The sequence below is a fragment of the Pollicipes pollicipes genome, unplaced genomic scaffold (assembly GCF_011947565.3).
Source record: "Pollicipes pollicipes isolate AB1234 unplaced genomic scaffold, Ppol_2.1 Scaffold_3087;HRSCAF=3621_pilon_pilon_pilon, whole genome shotgun sequence".
Classification (NCBI taxonomy): domain Eukaryota; kingdom Metazoa; phylum Arthropoda; class Thecostraca; order Pollicipedomorpha; family Pollicipedidae; genus Pollicipes; species Pollicipes pollicipes.
The window spans coordinates 38,827,764-38,848,767 of NW_023596225.1; the positions used below are offsets into that span (position 1 = coordinate 38,827,764).

The window sequence follows — 21,004 nt, forward strand, 5'->3', positions numbered from 1 at the left end:
GTATAACGTGTCACCTTGGCCGACATACCCCAACGAGTCATGCAATATCGCAACACGGCCGCCGGTGCTGGCCTGACCCCTTCATGGCACCGTCTCCGCCTCCCACGAGCCAAGGGATCGAGCTCGGTGTTCGGGCCGCGAGCCCACGTGTCTGTGGCCCGAGCGGTCACGTGTCCTGCGCTCGGCCGACTGACCGGGCTTGAGAGACGGGGAGACAAACAGCACCAGAAACAGACACGAGGTATGCCTCGTCGCGTACACTTCAAACTTTGAGCTGGCTTGCATCCCATCGTCACGTGACCAGGCCTCTCCTCCGGCTCTGACCAGGACCGAGTCGCATCATCATGATACCCCCGCTCAACTGGTCTGGGTCGCTCGCCCTGACCCAGCTCCCGACCTGGAACTGGGCGCCCACCTGGACCAGCTCATTGATCTTAAATCCTCTCCTCCGGTCAACATCAGGTCAGCCGCCTTCCTCCTTCCGCCGACCTGGACTGGGCCGGTCATTCCGACCCACACACCGACTTGGACAGGGCCACCTATCAAGACTTTCCCCGGTCTTGAACCGGATCGTTCACCTGCAGCCGTCCCTGACCTGGACCGACACCCGTCCCTGACCTGGACCAGCAGCCGTCCGTAACCTGGACCGGGTCGTCCACCAGCAGCCGTCCCTGAGCTTGGACCAAGTCTTCCACCTGTGGTCGCCCCTAACCTGGACCGGGTCGCCCACTCGCAGCTGTCCCTGATCTGGACCAGCAGCCGTCCCTCACCTGGACCGGGTCGCCGTCGTCCGTCTGGACCGGCTCCGGGATCTGCGCGAAGCAGTGTCCGCTGGCGTGGATGTACTGGTACGGCGGGCCGGGCGCGGCGTCGCGCAGGCGCACGAACTCGAACCGCTCCAGGATGGCCGACTGCAGCAGCAGAAGCCGCTGCCGCCACGTCGACGGGGGGAAGCCTGCGGGAGCGGCGCGCCGTGAGAGACCGCTCAGTCACTGGCTGAGACACGTCCGTAGCTCGACACCAGCTGGACGAGTGCCCTCCAGGCTCCTCACAAGACAGGCTAAACCGTTAGGCATGTCTGGTTAGACGTTGATGGTTCGACACCAGCTGGACGCGTGTCTCGCAGGCTCCTCACATGACAGGCTAAGCGGTTAGGCATGTCTGGTTAGACGTTGGTGACTCAAGAAGGTGAATAACGCATGAATACAGACAAACACCGGCGACGCGGCGGTCACGCGGTGCGCAAGGGTCGGATCTCCACGGCCAGCCCCGGCCAGTCCAGACGCCGCGTAGCCCCGCCCGGCCGCGGGCTCCCGACCGGGCCGGCCGTCGCCGCCCCCTCCGCCTCCTCCCGCCTCGTCAGTCGGCGCGGCCGGCCGGCACCCACCGTGGAAGAGCGGCCGTCCGCCCTGGCGCAGGGCGTCCAGCTGGATCGGCACGTGCACGGGGATGCGCAGCGGGTCGATGTCGCGCGTGCTGCCCGGGCACATGACCACGGGCACCGGGAACAGACGCATGCCCGAGTTCTGCGCCCGTCGCTGCCAGCTCACCACCTGCGGTAGAGGTGGCGGCGGACGGGCGCGTCAGACCGGCCGGCGCCGGCTTCGGCTTCAGCGTCAGCGTCGGTTCAGCGGCAGGCCGGGCTGCCCCGTTCTCGCTCACCGTTGAAATGCGGCGAGGTTCGACCACTGGCCTGGCCATGCAAACGTGACCAATCCTGCCCCGGGGTTACCTATTCCAATCATCATTTAAAGCATCTCACAGACAAACGTCACGGTCCTGTAGTTACTTTACACCGCCAGTCCAATTCAGACGGCTGCCCGTTCGGCCGGAGACGCCTGGGTGCGTGCCCGGCGGCTGTGCAGAGCCAGTGTCCGGTGACACGAGCCCCCGTCGGAGCCGACCTGACCCGACCAGCGCGGCCCTCACCAGGTCGGAGATCAGGCTGCCGGTGCCCACCAGCCAGTTGATGCAGAACTGGTAGGCGCGGTCCGGCTTGAACGAGCTCTCGTAGGCGATCTCGCCCCACTCGGAGCGGTCCGACTTGGCGGACACGTCCAGGTCCAGCGCACCGCGCCGCATCTTGACGCCTGCCCGGACAGAGAGACGGACACCGATGAGGGGAGAGACTGAGGGTACAACAGTCATTCTGCCGCCTGCCCGCATAGACAGACGGACACCGATGAGGGGAGAGACTGAGGGTACAACAGTCATTCTGCCGCCTGCCCGCATAGACAGACGGACACCGATGGGAGGAGAAACTGAGGGTACAACAGTCATCCTGCCGCCTGCCCGGATAGACAGACGGGACACCGATGAGAGGAGAGACTAAGGGTACAACAGTCATCATGCCGCCTGCCCGAATAGACGGACACCAATGAGCGGAGAGAGACTGACGGTACAACAGCGGGGGGGGGGGGGGGGGGGGGGGAGCTGACGCACAGATATGCGATACAGGAACAATTTTCACTTGTCAGGGACAATACACCGAGCGAAAATACGCTTGGGTTCTTGAGTACGTGACATCTGTGGCGACAAAACCTTAAAAGGTAGTCAATATTAACAAGGACAGCAAGTGGCGCAAAGGATGAGATCTGGTTGCTTTCATTTCTACACCAGCCCACACAAGCACGCATGCATACTACGCGCGCGCGCGCGCACACACGCAAAACGAAGAAACGCACACAGCAACACCTGCGCCAATATGCGTAACAATATCACCAATTACGCCCCACGCGCCGACACCCTGCGCGCGGACCGCCGCCGCCGAGCGCGTCTGCCCCGGAGCGGGCCGCGCGGCCACTCACACTCGAACGGGTCGTCCTGGCGGGGCAGCGCGGCCGCCAGGAACCGCGCGCCGGCCAGCACCGGGCGCGGCCACCAGAACTGCGTCTCCACCTCGAGCCACTCGTCGGCGAACTGCTCCAGGTGGGCGGCGCTGCTCGCCAGCTGCACGCCGTCTGCGGGAGCGCGGGACGGACGTTCCACAGGGCGGTGCGCGCGCAGGCCGCTATGGGTGGCGCGCAGGCCGCTATGGGCGCCACGCAGTGCCGCGCAGGCCGTTATGGGCGCTGCGCAGAGCGGACACGGAGGCGGGGTAGTGCTGACGGCAGGGATGGTGGTGGTAGATGTGCTAGGGCTGAGTTGCGGCCGGAATTTTGTAGACTGAGTACTCTGGTGGTCACTTTGGTGACTGGGGCTTTAGTGGCTGGCTACTTCAGTGATCATATTGGTTGTTTCGGTGACGGTACCTTTGGTGAATGGCCATGTAAGTCTGACAATGTAAGGTTCCGCCCAAGTATTAGTCACAGCCGGTGCTAAATACAATGACACGCAACAATCATTCATCGCATAAAAGATTGGACCCTTGGTAACCCGCTGGTTGACCGTGTATTGTAGACGCAAGACTGGTACGGTAAAAAGATAGGTGTCACTAGCTGGAACCATCCAAACAATATGATAGCAAGTGCTCGCAGAACGAGGTGTACCAGTCCAGGTTTCGGGGGACAGAGTCTCGTGCCCGCTGGGGGCGGCCACCACGCCGGCAGCGCCTCCAGCGGCTGCCAGGACACCCACGTACCGGCAGGAGCGGCGACACAGAACAGGCAGAAGCCGTTCACGAACGGCCGGGTCAAGTCGCGAGACGCGTGCAGTATGATGTTCTCCTGACGCAGGTACTGCAGAACACACGACATCGTTGTGGTAAACAAAATGGAGAAAATATGGTACGCGAAGATGACAGCTATGACAAAGAGCGGACCCCATATTGAATTGCAGTTGAATGAATGTCGCGCTAGATGCAGAAGAATAATATTTGACAGCACGGACGCCGGCGTCAAACAACATACTCAACGGCGGAAGATGACTATTCGCATCCGTCACAAGCCGATGTCTTTAGGCTTTAACCAAACATGCTATCGCTCTGGGACAGCTGCGAACCGACTGGTCCGAACGACGCTCTCGGCCACTGGAATGGTCTGCGTTGAGTCGAGTATGGTCTGCCTGCTGTACTGAATAAAACGCATTTCCACGCAGCTCCATCAGACGGTGGGAAATAAGAAATCACTTGGTGCAATCGCAGAAAACGCAACAGGCGGCTGCAGGGTCTGAGCAGGCCTGTCGCCTGATGCACCCCGCGGCTGGTCTGAGGGGGGGGGGGGGGTGGGGGGGGGGGGGGCTGGCAGCGCCGGCCGTCCGCACACCTGGCAGTACCGCACGGCGTCCTGCTCGCTGGTGACGCCCGCCACGTGCTGGTACACCCACTGCACCAGGTCGGCGGCCACGAACGTGAACTCGGGCAGGCCGCCCTGCACGGAGCGCGTGAGGAAGGGCAGACCGAGCTCCGGCGAGCGCAGCACGTCCACCACCTGCGGCACGGAGGCGCGACCACGGGCTCACCGCCACCTCCCGAACGTGGCACGCCTCAGGACGACAGCACAAACCGAGCACACGCTTTGACAAACACACAGCAAACAATCGACTACAATACGCTACTGTTCGAATGGCAGCTGTACGGGAAATTTTGCTTTGGCAGGCTGGTAACAAACCGCACGCAATGCGACCGCCTGGTGAGCGTGAGAGGATGTATGGCACATGGGTGCAGTGGCTGACCTCGGGTGCAGTGGCTGACCTCGGGTGCAGTGGCTGACCCCGGGTGCAGTGGCTGACCCCGGGTGCAGTGGCTGACCTAGGGTGCAGTGGCTGACCTCGGGCTCAAGGCCCGACCAACTGCCGGGGCAGCAGTGATAGCGGGGGCGGGCGACCGTTCACTTGCTTTTCACTGGCCATTATCAATGAAAAGGCACACCACAGACGCGCCGTCGTTGGTGCGCGCCGTGCCCTGCTGGCCGCATTCTTCGGGCACGTCTGGCTTGACGTGCACTTAAAATGTGCATCAAACACTAAGTCACGGTTGCCGTCGACAATATCAAATGCAAAAATGATCGAATGGAAAAATGTCGAAGACAGCATGTCAAGAGCAAGATGGCGAAAGGGACAACCACCGATACGAAAGATATCGAGGTGAAAAAGAATGTAATTTCAAGATACGTGCAGCATGGATGTGGACGCCATATTGAGTTAGAAAAACGACAGAACTGCAATCTCGTAACACCATTTCCATTAATTCCATTTCACTTCCCATTTCGATGCTTATTCCCACTGGCGTTCCCCGCCAATAGTTAAGCTTGCGATCACTCGCATTCGGTATTGCTTTCAATGCACACTAACCAATATCCGTCCACTGTTCGTCCTATACGCTGGTGCCGCCGCTGGCGAGCTGGCCGGCGGTCCCGGCTCCGCGGCCGACTCACCTCGGCGGCCGTGGCGGCCGAGCTGAGCAGGGTGCCGCTGCCAGCGAGCTGGCCGGCGGTCCCGGCTCCGCGGCCGGCGGTCCCGGCTCCGCGGCCGGCTCACCTCCGCGGCCGACTCACCTCGGCGGCCGTGGCGGCCGAGCTGAGCAGGGTGCCGCTGCCGGCGCCGCCCGCCGTCGTCGCCGACACGTCCTCGGCCGAGTTGGAGGCGGCCGCGGCGCCGGCCACCGAGCGTGCCGCCGCCTCCTGGCGCACCTTCATCACCCTGCTGCCGGAGCGGGCCCCGATCCGCTGGTCCACACGGTTGCTGGAGAGGCGCTCCTGGCCGGCGGCGAGAGGAGGTCAGCGGCGCACGCACGCGGCCCGGCCCGGCACACAGCGCACAGACTCGGCCTGGCCCGCCGCACAGCACACAGGCTCAGCCCGGCCCGGCACACAGCGCACAGACTCGGCCTGGCCCGCCGCACAGCACACAGACTCGACCCCCCACACAGCACACAGACTCAGCCCGGCCTGGCACACAACGCACAGACTCGGCCTGGCCCGCCGCACAGCACACAGACTCGACCCCGCACCCAGCGCACACACTAGGCCTGGCCCGCCGTACAGCACACAGACTCGACCCCCACACAGCACACAGACTCGGGCCAGCCCGGCACACGGCGCACAGACTCGGCCTGGCCCGCCGCACAGCACACAGACTCGAACATCAACAAGTCCACAGTTGGAGGCGGCCGTGGTCCTCAGTCGCCCCCAGTGCCGTTCCCTAAGCCCCGTCCCCCAGACGTGACCCTGCCCGCCCCCGCGCGGCGCCGTGGCCGCTGTCCCCTGCTTGCCGGCCCGTCCCGCAGCCCGCCGACTCACCCGGATCTGCTGCCGCGCCGACGTCGGCTGATGCCGCTTGAACTTGTTCAGCGCGAACGTGACGGCACTGATGAACCTGATGAAGTTGTCGACGAGCGTCTTCGAGTCGTGCGCGGCGGCGGGGGCGGCGGCGGCGTCCCTGGCGGCGGCCGGCACGCCCGGCACCAGCAGAAAGCGACACCGCCAGTACTTGAGATTGCTGCTCAGCTGGAAGTCCGAGCCGCCTGCCGACGCAGACCGTGGCACGTGTCACGTGTCGCGTCACGCCGGCCGTGACGCGCAGGAAGACGCCATGTGAGGACGCGCTCCGGCTGGCAGCGGTAGCGAGGGCGGAGAGAGGTGACTACGGGTCGGCGTCGGTGGAAGGGTCAGAGGGGTAGATAGACGCTCGGTAGATAGATAGACGCAAAGAGGTAGACGCTCGTCGAGCCGAGCGTCGATCGGGAGTGGGAGGAGCGTGTGTTCTCCACGAGGACACGCAGCTGCCAAAAGACTGATGCCAGTGATGCTGGGGTGAGTGGGTGATTTCTGAGCCCGCTGCCGTGAGCGAACCTGCATACATAAGAAACCCAGAGAGCCCCTTCTACACAGACCCCCTGTACAGAAACCAAGTGCGCCACTCCAACCATTAGAACACAGGTGACCGTACGGTTACACCCAAAACGTCGCATAAGATGTAGTAGTCTCCCAAAGCAAGTCCTTCAAAACGTAAATGCAGCTCGCAGTCAGAGCAAACAGCCAGAGAACTACGATGCACGCCCAGCACAAGGCTGCATCACGAACCGAGTCCCTGGAGGACCAGCTCTCTCGGCCCGCCAAGCTCGCGGCAAGTGAATTTGTGCACCGACCGCCTCTCCGCGCGGCGCGGCTCGCACCGGCCGAACAGCGGCGGCCGGCGTCAGGTGGCAGCGCACTGAAAGGCCTTCCAAGCTCCAGGGTAGAAAATACGCTTAACATAATGTTGCTTTGTTAACAGGATGTTCACGACCAAGTAATTTCCCAGTATTTTTCTTCAAGCTTTAAATTCTATCTGGCTACTCACTGAGGTAGGAATTCAAATACAACAATTCCGATAATCGTGAATTTTTGAAAGCATACTCCCACGTGAAAACGTCCATGAACGGCCCCTCGACAAGACCACGTACATCGCAGGCGCCCGATCGGCGGGCAGGTGGCCTCCCACCTTTGGTGCAGACGTAGTTGTCGAGGTAGTTCCAGTTGTAGCTCTCGGGCCGGTCGGTGCTGAGCTCCGCCTCGCACGCCACGTAGCTCGGGTGGTGGTGACACTGGACCCGGTACCGGTACGAGACGCGGCGCACCGGGTACGGGTGTCTGCCGGCCAGGGCCCGGTCACAGCACCGCCGCACACAGCACCGCCGCACACAGCACCGCCGTACACAGCACCGCCGCACAAAGCGCTGTGGCGGCAGCAGCGGCGGCCGCCGGCATGTCAGTGCTGGCGTCGGCCGGGAGTGACCAGTGAGCAGAGCTCCGTGCATGGAATGCCACCAGGCGCGCTGCACATGCGATACTGCCTGTTTGACCCGCCCCGGAACAAGCCTTACGTGATAACAGTCTGAACTTGGCTCCGACCAAAGCGGTACACACGTGATATCCAACCGGACATGAAAGCAGGACTGACCGCGTCCAATGTTTCCTAAATCGGCGCCAGCGGCTGCTGCACTGCGCCACAGCGTTCTCACGGGACAGGGCCTCTCGAAGCAGGCTGATCTGGGCCGGCAGTGTGTGATGTTGATGGTGCCAGCTGAACTGGGCCGGTAGTGGGTGACGTGTGACGTTGATGGCGCCGGCTCACCTGGGCCGGTAGTGGGTGACGTGTGACGTTGATGGCGCCGGCTCACCTGGGCCGGTAGTGGGTGACGTGTGACGTTGATGGCGCCGGCTCACCTGGGCCGGTAGTGTGTGACGTTGATGGCGCCGACTCACCTGGACCGGTAGTGTGTGAAGCTGATGACGCCGGCTCACCTGGGCAGGTAATGAGTGACGTTGATGGCACCGGCTCACCTGGGTCGGTAGTGTGGGACGTTGATGGAGCAGGCTCACCTGGGCCGGTAATGAGTGACGTTGATGGCACCGGCTCACCTGGGCCGGCAGTGTGACGTTGATGGCACCGGCTCACCTGGGCAGGTAGTGTGTGACGTTGATGGCACCGGCTCACCTGGGCCGGTAGTGTGTGACGTTGATGGCACCGGCTCACCTGGGCAGGTAATGGGTGACGTTGATGGCACCGGCTCACCTGGGCAGGTAATGAGTGACGTTGATGGCACCGGCTCACCTGGGCCGGCAGTGTGACGTTGATGGCACCGGCTCACCTGGGCAGGTAGTGTGTGACGTTGATGGCACCGGCTCACCTGGGCCGGTAGTGTGTGACGTTGATGGCACCGGCTCACCTGGGCAGGTAATGGGTGACGTTGATGGCACCGGCTCACCTGGGCAGGTAATGAGTGACGTTGATGGCACCGGCTCACCTGGGCAGGTAGTGTGTGACGTTGATGGCACCGGCTCACCTGGGCAGGTAATGAGTGACGTTGATGGCATCGGCTCACCTGGGCAGGTAATGAGTGACGTTGATGGCATCGGCTCACCTGGGCCGGTAATGAGTGACGTTGATGGCATCGGCTCACCTGGGCCGGTAATGAGTGACGTTGATGGCATCGGCTCACCTGGGCAGGTAGTGTGTGACGTTGATGGCACCGGCTCACCTGGGCAGGTAATGGGTGACGTTGATGGCATCGGCTCACCTGGGCAGGTAATGAGTGACGTTGATGGCGCCGGCTCACCTGGGCCGGTAGTGTGTGACGTTGATGGCCGAGCCGCTGAGCAGCACCCGGTGGAAGATGCGGCCGATGCTCAGCAGGTACTCCTCGCGCTCCTCGGGCACCCGCTGCGGGAAGACGGCCCGGCCGACGGCGGCCCCGCTGGCCGGGCTCGGCTTCGCCGACGACACGATCAGCTGGAACCCCTGCGACAGCGGCGGCCGTCACCGTGGATCGCCAGCCCGCTGGCGGCAGCGGCAGCGCGAGAACGGCGGCGCATCCGCCCAAATGATGCCACTGCTTGTCAGGTAGGCCACGTGCGTTGACGAGCAAGCCGTGTTTAAGGAGCGTCAGCGACTACGATGGCCACATGAGCGCTCCGGGGTCGCGGAGCAGCATAACTTGAAGCTACATCCAGCGCATAAACTTACCACGTTCAGGACTTAGGCAGGTGGTTCTAGGTCCTCAACGGCAAAGAATACAGTTCCGAAAGCGTAGGTTGAGCTAGTATCATCAGTAAATCGGTATTTTTCATTTGAGCAGCCCGCGCCAGCTTGACTGCTACACTCTACATCTTTTCTGAACTTGTAAACACTAGTCGCAACTTTATGCAATTACCATCAAAACGAGGGGAGATTATATACAACTTGTGTTGCATAATTTCGGGGGCATATGCAGTCATGCCCCTCGATGATTTTGGCCCGATTATTCTGCCGCATTCCAATATGCACGGCCTCCGCGTTGGATCTGGCCGTCAATTGAAACATTTTCCTGGTAAGTAACAATCACACAGCGCTGGTCTACATCTGACCCACATTTGGGTGACCAGAGTCGTACCCGTACCAAACAACACGGGTCTAAACCGGACCCACATTTGGGTGACCAGTGTCGTACTAGTACCAAACAACGCGGGTCTAAACCGGACCCACGTTTTGGTGACGAGAGTCGTACCCGTACCAAACAACGCGGGTCTAAACCGGACCCTTATTTGGGTGACCAGGGTCGTACCCTTACCAAACAATACAGGTCTAAGCCGGACCCACATTGGGTGATCAGCGCGTACCCGTACGACACGAAGAATTTGACGGAGGCATGGGCGGGCGATCGTACCGGCAAACTGCGGGTCAATGTGTGAAGCCAGTCACGCGTTCTCAACCGTAAACCACACCCATTTTTAACGATCGACATCCCATGACATCGGACCTCGACAATCAAACGCAGTTGAAGCAAAACCAAGGGCGGGTGTAAGAAAATGTACCGACCAACTAAATCGCGGTCTTGGCGCTGTCCGACCCAAGATGCGCCCGTAATCGACCGGGAAGTGGCTAATGTCGCGTCATTCGACACCGGTCCTCCAAGACACCCAGAGACCTAAGCCGAGATGCACGGGGCCACGACGGCGGCCAAGACGTACGGCAAAGTTCACTGACCAACATCTACGCAAAATATGACGTTTTTGTTGGCGCTAACCTGGTCACTTATCGAAAACGGTCGGTAGAAGGCTCCGCTCAGATAACATCTACACGCAACAAACTGGCTTTGCAAATGTTGTTTTGGTCCCTCTCAAAGGGTGCGCGATGACCACAAGAAATGCACGTCAATTAACTTTTCATACGACACACCGTTTGACCGGATTCACATCAGTTCATCCGTTTATGGAAAAAATTACATCACATCAGATTATCCGTTAATGAAAAAATTAAAGGAAAAAGGCAAGCTTTTAACGACGTGCACCCAGGTATTCGGCTGAAGTTGGCTTGTGGTGGATCAGCATCTAAAAAACTTACGTGACGTGTCTGTGGGTCAGCTGAGAATTTCGCGCAGCGCTTTTCCAAGGCCTTATCAGACGACTGCATACCGAACACTCATCGCGCAAAAGCATGTCTGGAAACATTACGCGACGACGAAAAAACAACGGTGGCTGATGCAAATGAGACCATTCTTACCCTGGCATTTTATTGTGCAAGGAAGCGACACAAAGTCTAGCCATTAACAACATCCACGGCAGCACTCGCAATATTGGGTGACACAGCGGAGCCGCTTGTCTCGTCCCGTCACTGCTCGTCCCTCAGTCACGGTCGCCGCCCGCCGCTGGAGAAGTCGGCCAGGCTAGACCCCAGGTCAGCCCTGGCGGCCGCCGCCGGGCCGGCTGGCAGCGTCGGGCCCCAGGTCAGCTCTGGCGACCGCCGCCGGGGAGGTCGGCTGGGCCAGGCCCCAGGTCAGCCCTGGCGGCCGCCGTCGGGGAGGTCTGCCGAGCCGGGCCCTAGGCCACCCCTGGCGACCGCCGCAGGGCCGGCCGCCGGCGCCGGCCGCTGCAGCTGCGCCGGGAAGAGGCCCAGCTGGCCGCCCTGCACCTGACTGACTCGGTCCGGCGGCTGCTGCTCCACCACCTCCCACAGCTGGCTGCCGCCCAGGATGAACGGCTGCTCGAACAGCGTCGCCCAGTCCACCGCCGTGCTCGGCGAGGGCCGCCGGGTCGTCATCCACCAGGGCGGCATCCGCGTCGGCGTCCAGCCGCTGGAGGCGGCCGCAGCTGGGCGAGCTGTGGTCAACGTTGGGGCGGCTGTCGTTTTCGGGGTTGTGACTCTGTTTGCGGTGGTTGAACGCCTTGTCGGCGTTGTGGACGCTGTAGCTGCACTCACTACGGCTGTCGGTGTCGAGGCGGTTGTCCATGCTGTAATTTCCCAGACTGGAATCGTTGGCGGTGTTGCTGTTGTAGGCGCCTGTGCCGTAGTTGTCGATGGCTTCGAGGTTGTGGTGGTTGGTGGACGTGTCGTGGTTGTTGTAGTTGGCGAGCGTGTTGTGGTTGGTGGACGTGTTGTGGTTGTGGTTGGTGGACGTGTAGTGGTGGTGGTTGGTGGGCGTGTCGTGGTTGTTGTGGTTGGTGCACGCGTTGTGGTTGGCGGACGTGTTGTGGTTGTGGTTGGTGGACGTGTTGTGGTTGTGGTTGGTGGACGTGTTGTGGTTGTGGTTGGTGGACGTGTAGTGGTTGTGGTTGGTGGACGTGTCGTGGTTGTTGTGGTTGGTGGACGTGTTGTGGTTGTGATTGGCGGACGTGATGTGGTTGTGGTTGGTGGACGTGTTGTGGTTGTGGTTGGTAGACGTGTCGTGGTGGCGGTTGGTGGACGGGTTGTGGTTGTTGTGGTTGGTGCACGTGTTGTGGCTGTGGTTGGCGGACGTGTTGTGGTTGTGGTTGATGGACGTGTTGCGGTTGTGGTTGGTGGACGTGTCGTGGTTGTGGTTGGTGGACGTGTCGCAGTTGCGGTCGGTGCACGTGTCGTGGTTGTGGTTGGCGCACGTGTCGTGGTTGTGGTCGGTGCACGTGTCGTGGTTGTGGTTGGTGCACGTGTCGTGGTTGTTGTGGTTGGTGCACGTGTCGTGGTTGTGGTTGGTGCACGTGTTGTGGTTGTGGTTGGTGCACGTGCCATGGTTGTGGTTGGTGGACGTGTCGTGGTTGTGGTCGGTGCACGTGTCGTGGTTGTGGTTGGTGGACGTGTCGTGGTTGTGGTCGGTGCACGTGTCGTGGTTGTGGTCGGTGCACGTGTCGTGGTTGTGGTTGGTGGACGTGTCGTGGTTGTCATGGTCGGTGCACGTGTCGTGGTCGTGGTCGGCGCAGGAGCCATAGCCACTGTGGTTGGCGCACGTGACGTGGTTGTCGGAGCTCTAACAGGCGACTCCGCTGAGGAGGTGAAGGGTCTCCGCGCCGTCGTCGCTGTGGGAGCAGCAGTGGTCGCGACAGCGGCTGATGCTGACGCAGACGGCGTTGCCGAGGCAGACACACCGGCCGTGCCCGGTCCGGCCGCGGCCGCTGGCGGCGGCGTGTCGGCCGCCTGCGCGCAGCCCAGCAGCAGCGGCGGCGGCGGCTCGTCGATGCTCAGCCCGGCGCCCAGCGCCGAGATGATGGCCGTCATCTGCGCCAGCGCCGCCGGCGCCAGGCCCGGCAGCCGGTGCACCACCGTCAGGTTGCGGCGCGTCACCGTCACCGTCGTCTCCTGGCCGGAGCCGGCCGCGCACAGGGAGGCGTCGGCGTCGGCGTCGGCGTCGGCCGGGTCCTCATCCTCGGCGGCGCCGGACGGCTCGCCGTCCTCCACGTCCGGGATGGGCGTGGTATGCGGCGCTACCGCCGCGCCGGGAGCCGCGCCGCCGCTCTCGCCGGCTGGCTTCGACGGAGCCGGGCCGGACGGGCCGGAGGGGCCGGACGGCGGCGCCGGCGGCGCGCGCTGTCCGCCGGCGCCCGGCACGAGCACCTCGACGAACGCCGGCCCGGTGGAGACGAGCGGGCCGCCGTCGGCCGGCGCCGCCGCCGTATGCACGTCCAGGGCGCCGGCCGGCCGCGGCACCTTCACGTGTACGCCCAGCGGGCCGGCCACCACGAACCCGCTGCCGCCGGCGCCCAGCACCGTCACCTGGCCGTCCTGGCCGATGACGACCCGCGGCGGCGGCGGCGGCGGCGCCGACGGCCCTGCCGACAGCGGCTCGGCGGCGGGCCGCGCCGGCACCCGCGGAGGCGGCGGCAGAGGCGCCACCGGCCGCTGCAGGACCGACATCCAGTCGGTGAAGTACGAGTCGGACGTGTCGAAGGTGATGTTACGCCGTCGCGGCGTGGTGGCCGGCGGCGGAGGCGTCGCGCCGCCCGGCCGCCATCGCGGCCCACCCGCCGCCGTCCCGCCGCCGACGAGCTGGACCGAGCTGTGCTGGCGATGCTGCCCGGGCGAGACCGGCGCAGGCGGGACTGAGCCGGTCCGCGGGGGGTAAGCGGCAGGCAGCGGCCGCCCATCCGCTGGCGCCAGCACAGCGCACACGCCGCCCAGCAGGCCGAGCGCCAGCAGCATAGCTTGGCACGGCCGGGCAGCTACACGCTCCCGAGCATCGTGGCGCGGCAGAGGGGAGCAGACACGCTCCGCACTGTTGGCGTGATCCCGCGCCGCTCGCCGGCGCCGCCCCCGGTCGGAGCGACAGCGGGTGACGGCCGACCGGACCGGCTGTGACGGAGCACGCTCGTCGCGTCGTTCGCGCGGAGACGCTGCCGAAGCACGAGTGCCACCCACCGCCGGATCTGTGGCGCTCCGCGGCCGCGTCGCTAGCGGTACAGCCGACCACGCGCCGCCGCCGGCCCGCGCCGCCCGGCCGCAGCAGCGACGCCTCGTCATCCGCCAGCTGCGTGTAAAGCGACGCGCCGCTGCCGCCGCGGCCGTTGTAATGATCGCCCTTCCGGTGATGGACGGCTGAGGCGACAACGCGAGACGGCGCAGTGGTCTCACAGTTTTCCCACCCCGTCCGGTTTTTTGGTTATCATTCCACGCGTACCTCTGTATTATCATGCCTCGTGTTTACTGGAGGAGTCCGACGTAACCTTTTACGCCAAGCTGTCGTTTTACGAACAAGCTGTTCGCATGGACAGGAGGCCATACAAACAGCTTGTTTTGGTTCAATCGTCAATACAAAAATATAAAATAGCATTGATATCAGGAGGCGCATAAGCACTCCCGACATCGCGTGGAGTCCCACCATTTTTCCGTGATTCCTTCACGCCATCAGCACAAATTACCTTCAATGCGTTCGCCTTGTCGGAATCTAGTCTCGCGAACACAGCACATGTCTGTAAAGGCCTCCCACGTGCACCGCGCCGGACTGACCTGCGACACACAGCCGCTGCGGCACCATCTCTGTGAAGACCTCTCGCGTGCACCCCGCCCCACTGCCCTGACACAGCCGCTGCGACACCATCTCTGTGAAGACCTCTCGCGTACACCCCGCTCACTGACCTGGCACAGCCGCTGCGACACCATCTCGGTGAAGACCTCGCGCGTGCTGAGCTGGCGGTGCGCGGCGCCGGCGTCCTCCGGGCTGTTGATGTCGTCCGGCAGGATGCTGTACTCGGTGAGCAGGTAGTCCTTCTGCAGGCTGCGCTCGTCCGGGAAGTAGTCGGTGGTGATGGGCAGGCAGGCCGGCGTCGTCAGCGACTTCCAGTCGACGCCTGTCCGCGCGCGCACGGCGGCGTCTGAGTCAGGGCGGCGGCCGGAGGCGGCGACGGGACCCTTCCCGCGCGCCGCCACCCCAGCGGGACGTGCCGGGGCGGCGGGTGTTGGCTAACGGAAGCTGGACCATAGCGGGAGGAACGGCCGAGGCGTCCCCCACGGTGACAATCCAGCTTTGCTCAACCGGAATGCCGTCCCTCAGTTACCGACCAACTCGTCACTGAGTGATTGCCATTTTCCGGGCGGGGTTTTGACGACGAAAACGTAACTTTTCCATCGCAGGCTCTGTGAAGGAATAGCTCGCTGCCTTTTAACATGTGCACCTTTCTAATTTGCCCAGTGCAGCAAACAATAAGCGGAAGGCATATGAAGGCCCGCCAGTGTTCGATGGCTTCGCAGAACGCGGAGCGCCGAACGGGGGAATCGCTGGTAGCCCCTAGCCAGCCAACAGCCAGCAATTTCTTGACGAGTCCATTGTAAATTGTGCGCATTTTATATTGTTTAGGGGTCGCAATTGATGCGAGGCTTCGCTGAAGTACGTCACATCGTTACTGGCTTAGATACTCCAAACCCAACAAAAGAACATTTGGGCAACGTGGTGTTCCAAGCAGCCAGCATGATATGCCCGCTGTAGAGACACGAAACACAACCCAAGCGGTATACGACACATTCCCGTCAGGCCCTGTGACATAAGCACGCAGGATCACATTCAGCATTCGCAATTAGTGACGACTGCTTCTGGCAATACACTGTATTTAACCCCGGCCTCATTCGAGGCTATCAACGAGGCTAACATCTAAGGGCACTGGTATGCATCGGTCCACACATGGTAAAACTGGAAAACCACGTGCGAGCAAATGCCCCAAAATCGAGCCACCACAAGACAACGAAAATGGGATAAAAGCATGGCGTGTGGTATATCACGCGCGTCACACACAACATAAAACAGAAAGTGCTAATGCGCAATCGTTTCCAAAACACAAGCGCAGTAATCAAACCCTACAGGGCACACGTGGAGGGTACCGTTAGCCACAGTTTAGCCGCAGGTCAGCCGGGGGGGGGGGGGGGGGCGACCGGGACCGAGCGGTCCGAAGACGGCACAGACCCCCCAGCGCCACCAACGGTGGTTGGGAACGGCCGGGCCGCACAACCAACACGAAACTCACCATCAGCACTCCGTAATTCGACATATGCATATCAATTGGGGAAAAAACTGTGGGACGCTTTTACTCACGTCACGTTTTTGTGCCCATTTCGAATGTGCTCCATTTACTACCTCTTGCCGCTGCAATGGTGCTGCACTTCCAATTGGCAGGCTTCGCGTCATTTAACAGCTGACATCGCGGCCTGTTTATGCATAGTGGTTCCTCTTGCTACCGGTCTGTCATACGCTCCTTGTATGAAAAGCTTTTTCCCCAAGGAACTTCTGAATTATCGTGTATGGATAAAGAGGCCTGTCTTCCCTTTTTGCATCATTAAAGTGCGTGACACATCACAAGAGTTTACAAACCCACGTTCTGTGAAACAAACACATTTTCCTCTGCTTCATCGCAGTTTGACGAGTGTAGCCTGTAGCCAGGGCATCTGAAATCTGACGGCGTTTAAGCCAGTGGTAACCCCTTGGTGTTTTGCGGCCTATTCGCCGCCTGGTCACACTTTTCAGTCACACGTGACTGGAGCGGCGCGAACAGTCGTCTTCCTCTGGTAGAGTGTGCTAATATCTCTGAGAAATGCATGTGCCGTGGAGCCCGCATACAGATATAATCGATAAAATGTACGCCTCCGAGGATAACATTCGAGAAAAATACACACTTTGCAACTACCGTGGCGTGTACTTGTATCGCCTGGTCAGGATTCCTGCTTTGTAACGTTTAACCGTTGCCGAGGGGCATTTCTGGAACAAATTTGTGGTTCTTGGCGTAGGAGAGAATGGTGGATTCTGTACATGCAGGTCGTTAAGGCCGAATGCATCGGCGTTAGGGACCTCAATTTGAGGCTTCTGGCGCGGAGATCCGCGACAGTTATGGTGAACTCATCTCCATATGTTTGTTACTGGGTCACACTGCTTTTAAATAGATGATGTTGCTTGGGACCTCAGCTCCTTAACACATTAAACATGAAGACAAAACTACCAGGTATCTTCAACAGACAATGGATAACCATACACGTTAGAACTAATCAAAAATCGTCACAAATCTATCATCGACAAATTTTCGAACGGCACGTATACTTTGAATCACCGAGTGCTCGGTTTTCTGGTGATGTGTTTCATGTTCGCTGCTCATTCCGGCCGCTCCCACTAAACCGCACACAGGCCGCACCACACCCCGGGCGTCTTCGGGCGGCGCGCGCGGGGCAGCACACGAACTCCTAAAGCAGAGCGAAGGCGAGGGTCGGGACGGGGACGGGGGCATACCAGCGGCCTCACGACGACACAGACGCACCCCGCACACAGCACGGCTACACATCCATAGCTGTTAGTGCGCCCCAGGGTCTGGCCGCACAGAGATGAGGCCCGCGCCCGATGCCCACACGTGTCCCGCAGGCGCGCGGCGCCGCCAGAGGCGGCTGAGGCGAGGTGTTGGTGTGGCGGGCGTGGCGGCGGCGCAGCGCGCGAGTGGGGAGCGGGGGGGGGGGGGGGGGGGGGGGGGGCGCCGGCGCCATTGACGCCATCCGGTCCCGTGTCGTTCTCAGGTGACGAGGCTCGACGCACGGCTCAGCAGCTGGACAGCTGGACAGTCTGCCCAGCAGTGTGGGCGCTGGGGCACACAGGGCCTGCCCTCGGTATAAATGAGGCTGGTTGTCTAAAAACGAACGATAATTCCGGCACCATGATGCTCTGCTTTCAGGAATTGCGCGAAACCCAAAGTCGTTTCAGAGTTTGACACAGAAATATCGGCGTGCATCCGCCTGATGCATATTCCGGCTATCTTTCTGCCGTTCGTTTGTTCTTACATCCGACATATTTCCCTCACTCATCACCCAATCGCGCATCACCACACCGGCTCGTCCCCACGGGGTGTGCCGCAGACGTCAGCCACGAGCGGTAAGCACCTAAACGAATGGCTTTAGAGCGCCGTACAGGATCGGGAGCGAAGAAACTGACGGAAAGGAAGTTAAGCCGGTTGCTACCCTCTCTGGCAGCGAAGAACCGTTGACAGCCAGGGAAATGGAGCCCGTGGGCAACAACTCGTCACCTACCCTTCTCATGGTGTGTTTGGCGTTCGTCACTCCTTCAAAGATTTCATTCACGCTGATTCTCCCCCCCCCCCCCCGCCCATCCCACCGCAGGTCCCGGCAGCTAATGACTTCCTGCACAGAATTTTGAAGTGGGCACGGTTTAACCTGTATGGGCACGGACCGCATACCCGCTCCGCCAACTCAAACGCTGTGTACTTTAACGCTCAGCATCCTCCTGATTTCCTCATCTTTTGTAATCTGACGTGGGATAGTTGTCCGGGTGGCGGACACCTTCCAGAGGAGTCAGGTGCACCTCTAAGTTCAGCGGGCGGGGCCGTTTCAACCTGCCCTTCGCTGGGTAGCAGCGTCGTGGTGGTGTGATTTGATTGTGAGTCAGCCGTGGCTAGGTAGAAGCTGGTCTGTCTTCGAGCACGACGTTCCCCAACCCACAACCGAGGTCAACAAGGGGACGGGACGGCGGGCGACTACTGTGCCGGCGGGGCTGCGGACGCGCAATGCGCTGGTGGGAGCGCCAGAGGTGCGCCGCGGAGCCGTCGGGCAGGAGTCCGCGGCAGCCCGTGCCCTGACTCACTAACAGCTGTTCATACACCTTCTCCGTGTGCGCCCGGGCACACCCCCACAGCTAGCCAGCACGGGGCACCCACAGGTCGAAAACTGAGGCCAACGGTGAATGTTGGTGAACGCCCAGGCCGACCCGCACGGCGGCCGGCTGACACCCAGGACCCCTTCACCACTCCCGTAGGACACAACGGGACACGGCACGGCATTACTCAAAGCTGGGGCCGAGGGGCTGCTGAGCCCTGCCCTGATCGTGGTCAGGGCCCTTGCGGAAGGCACGTTTAGTCTGGCTCCTCCCTTTGGTCGGAGTGGACGCTTTAAACGCCTCCCCAGCCGCTCACAGGGTCATCGGAGCATACAACCCCCCCCCCCCCCCCCCACCACCACCACGGAAAGGTCCTGATCCACCTGTCCCCCCCGTCCTCACAGGGGACGGGGGGTACGAAGTTATTAATCATGCGTGAGCCGCACCTACCTGTGACGTCACAGGTAGCTGGCCGTCAGCGTTTGCTACGGCGAGCACGCCCCTGACCGCCATAAGCCAGCGTGCAGCGACCGCAGCCGCGCGCCGGGCGTGACGTCACACGGCATGCCCTCGGGGCGCGCTTAGTACGCGTGAGCACCGAGCACTAACGACGCCACAGTGCCAAGGCAGGGGCACTATCAAGCGGGCCAAGCAAGCACAACTGGCTAACGCGAGATGCAACAAATACAGTCGCCTCGGGAGTTTTCTTTACCTACTAAAACTCCGACGATGTACGCTAAAAAGACAGAACCCTGTTAGATCGGAGCATCAGACACGCTGCGCGCTCAGGACACCAACAACGCTGGCAGTGATTCGGGAAAATGAAAGCACAACGCACGTTGAATTGACACTATCATACGCGTTCACGCGTAATAAAGGCACTGCAGCACTCAACATTCCACGACTGACACCCACGGTCTTGATGCGCGTGGCAATGAGAAACTCAACATCAAAATAATATCGGACTCTACGTTGCGAAATGAAGCTACTCCCGCCCAAATGCAACTGTATTTTCACGAGCCGACGGCAGCAAACAGGACATCTCAGCCTCATTACCACTCCCAGTCTCTTTAAGCACCAGGTAAGCGCCTTGGGGCTCATCCCCAGCACCGACCGACGCCGGCCGAGACTGTTCCGGCAGTGCCGAGCGAACCAGGCCGGGCACGCCGGGGACGCCTCTGCACTCCCGGCCGCCAGCGCTGCCGCCCCAGCAGAAGAGAAACGGCTGCTGGCTCCCATTGGTCAAATCGAGTCACCTAGGACTGTACATCGACTGACTCACAAATATGTTTCTTTTGACGTGGAGCCGAAAGCTGCTCATTACCCCTTGAACAGCGCTTCCCGTGGTGATATTTCCGTGACCGAATTCCTCAATGTTTGCATCGTAGCGAGTTGCGTTTGGGATGGGTTTCCAGATGCCAGGTGCGACGGTCGTTTTTCTTCCGTGGGGGGACAGAGCGGGGTGAACGGGTGAAGTCATCCCACCGGGGCGCCGCGCCGCGCCCCCCCCCCCCCCCCGGACACAGGCGAGAGCGAGCCGCCGGCGGCGCGCACGCGCGCGCGTATGCACAGACGCTGCTTTCCGGCGGCGGCCGGGACTGACCTGTGGTGATATGCGCCGACCACTCCTGCTCGCCGGTGCTGGAGGCACCCCACAAGAAGGCCAGTGACGGACTGCCGGCCGTCGGCTCGCTGGACGAGGGCGGCGCATCTGCGGGACAGGCGGAGAGTCAGCGCGCCGGCCGGTCAGCGGCCGTCCTCCCCTCCGTCCGCGAGTCTGGGGGGGGGGGGGGGGGGCGCTGGCGCCGCAGGTGTGCCGCGGTCCGGCCGCCACTGTTCATGTTCATGTTCATATATTTCGTTACTTTCCACAAGATCCAGTGGCTTTTTCAAAGTTACACGTCGTCATTGATATAAACGGGCATAAAAGAGACAATGTGAAAACTAGTAAAATAGCCTAAGACATCACACATCGGTCAAGAGACCATCTCGGTGAATCGCACTATCACTAAATCACTCACACAGCGTGGGTTCAGATCCGGGTGCCCCGTGCAGCCCGAGTCCGCTGCTGGGTCGGACGGCTGGATGCCAGGCACATGGGGATGCGGAAAATGCGGGAAAAGTGCCCACGCGGCAAACAGTACTTAGCCGGGCTAGGAATCGAAATCGGAACTTGACGTACTCAATATCACTGCATGATAACGTCCAAGTCCTACCAATCGTTACCAGTGGGAATGAGCATACCGTCATGACATCACCACATCCCTGGAGGACACCGGCAGCGCGCGC

The 21,004-nt window shown here is 61.3% G+C and overlaps 1 protein-coding gene across 1 annotated transcript in view; it reads right to left on the reverse strand.

Annotated features, from left to right (window-relative positions):
• LOC119090121 (GATOR complex protein Iml1-like) overlaps window positions 1-21,004 on the reverse strand; it is a 36,285-nt gene that overhangs the window by 1,408 nt on the left and 13,873 nt on the right. The window contains 15 exon segments of the mRNA XM_037212915.1: window positions 771-955; window positions 1,388-1,553; window positions 1,930-2,090; window positions 2,808-2,960; window positions 3,581-3,677; window positions 4,203-4,367; window positions 5,433-5,468; window positions 5,568-5,633; window positions 6,177-6,275; window positions 6,342-6,400; window positions 7,360-7,508; window positions 8,978-9,159; window positions 14,719-14,930; window positions 19,428-19,451; window positions 20,319-20,426. Coding sequence (XP_037068810.1) covers window positions 771-955; window positions 1,388-1,553; window positions 1,930-2,090; window positions 2,808-2,960; window positions 3,581-3,677; window positions 4,203-4,367; window positions 5,433-5,468; window positions 5,568-5,633; window positions 6,177-6,275; window positions 6,342-6,400; window positions 7,360-7,508; window positions 8,978-9,159; window positions 14,719-14,930; window positions 19,428-19,451; window positions 20,319-20,426 — 1,862 coding nt within the window.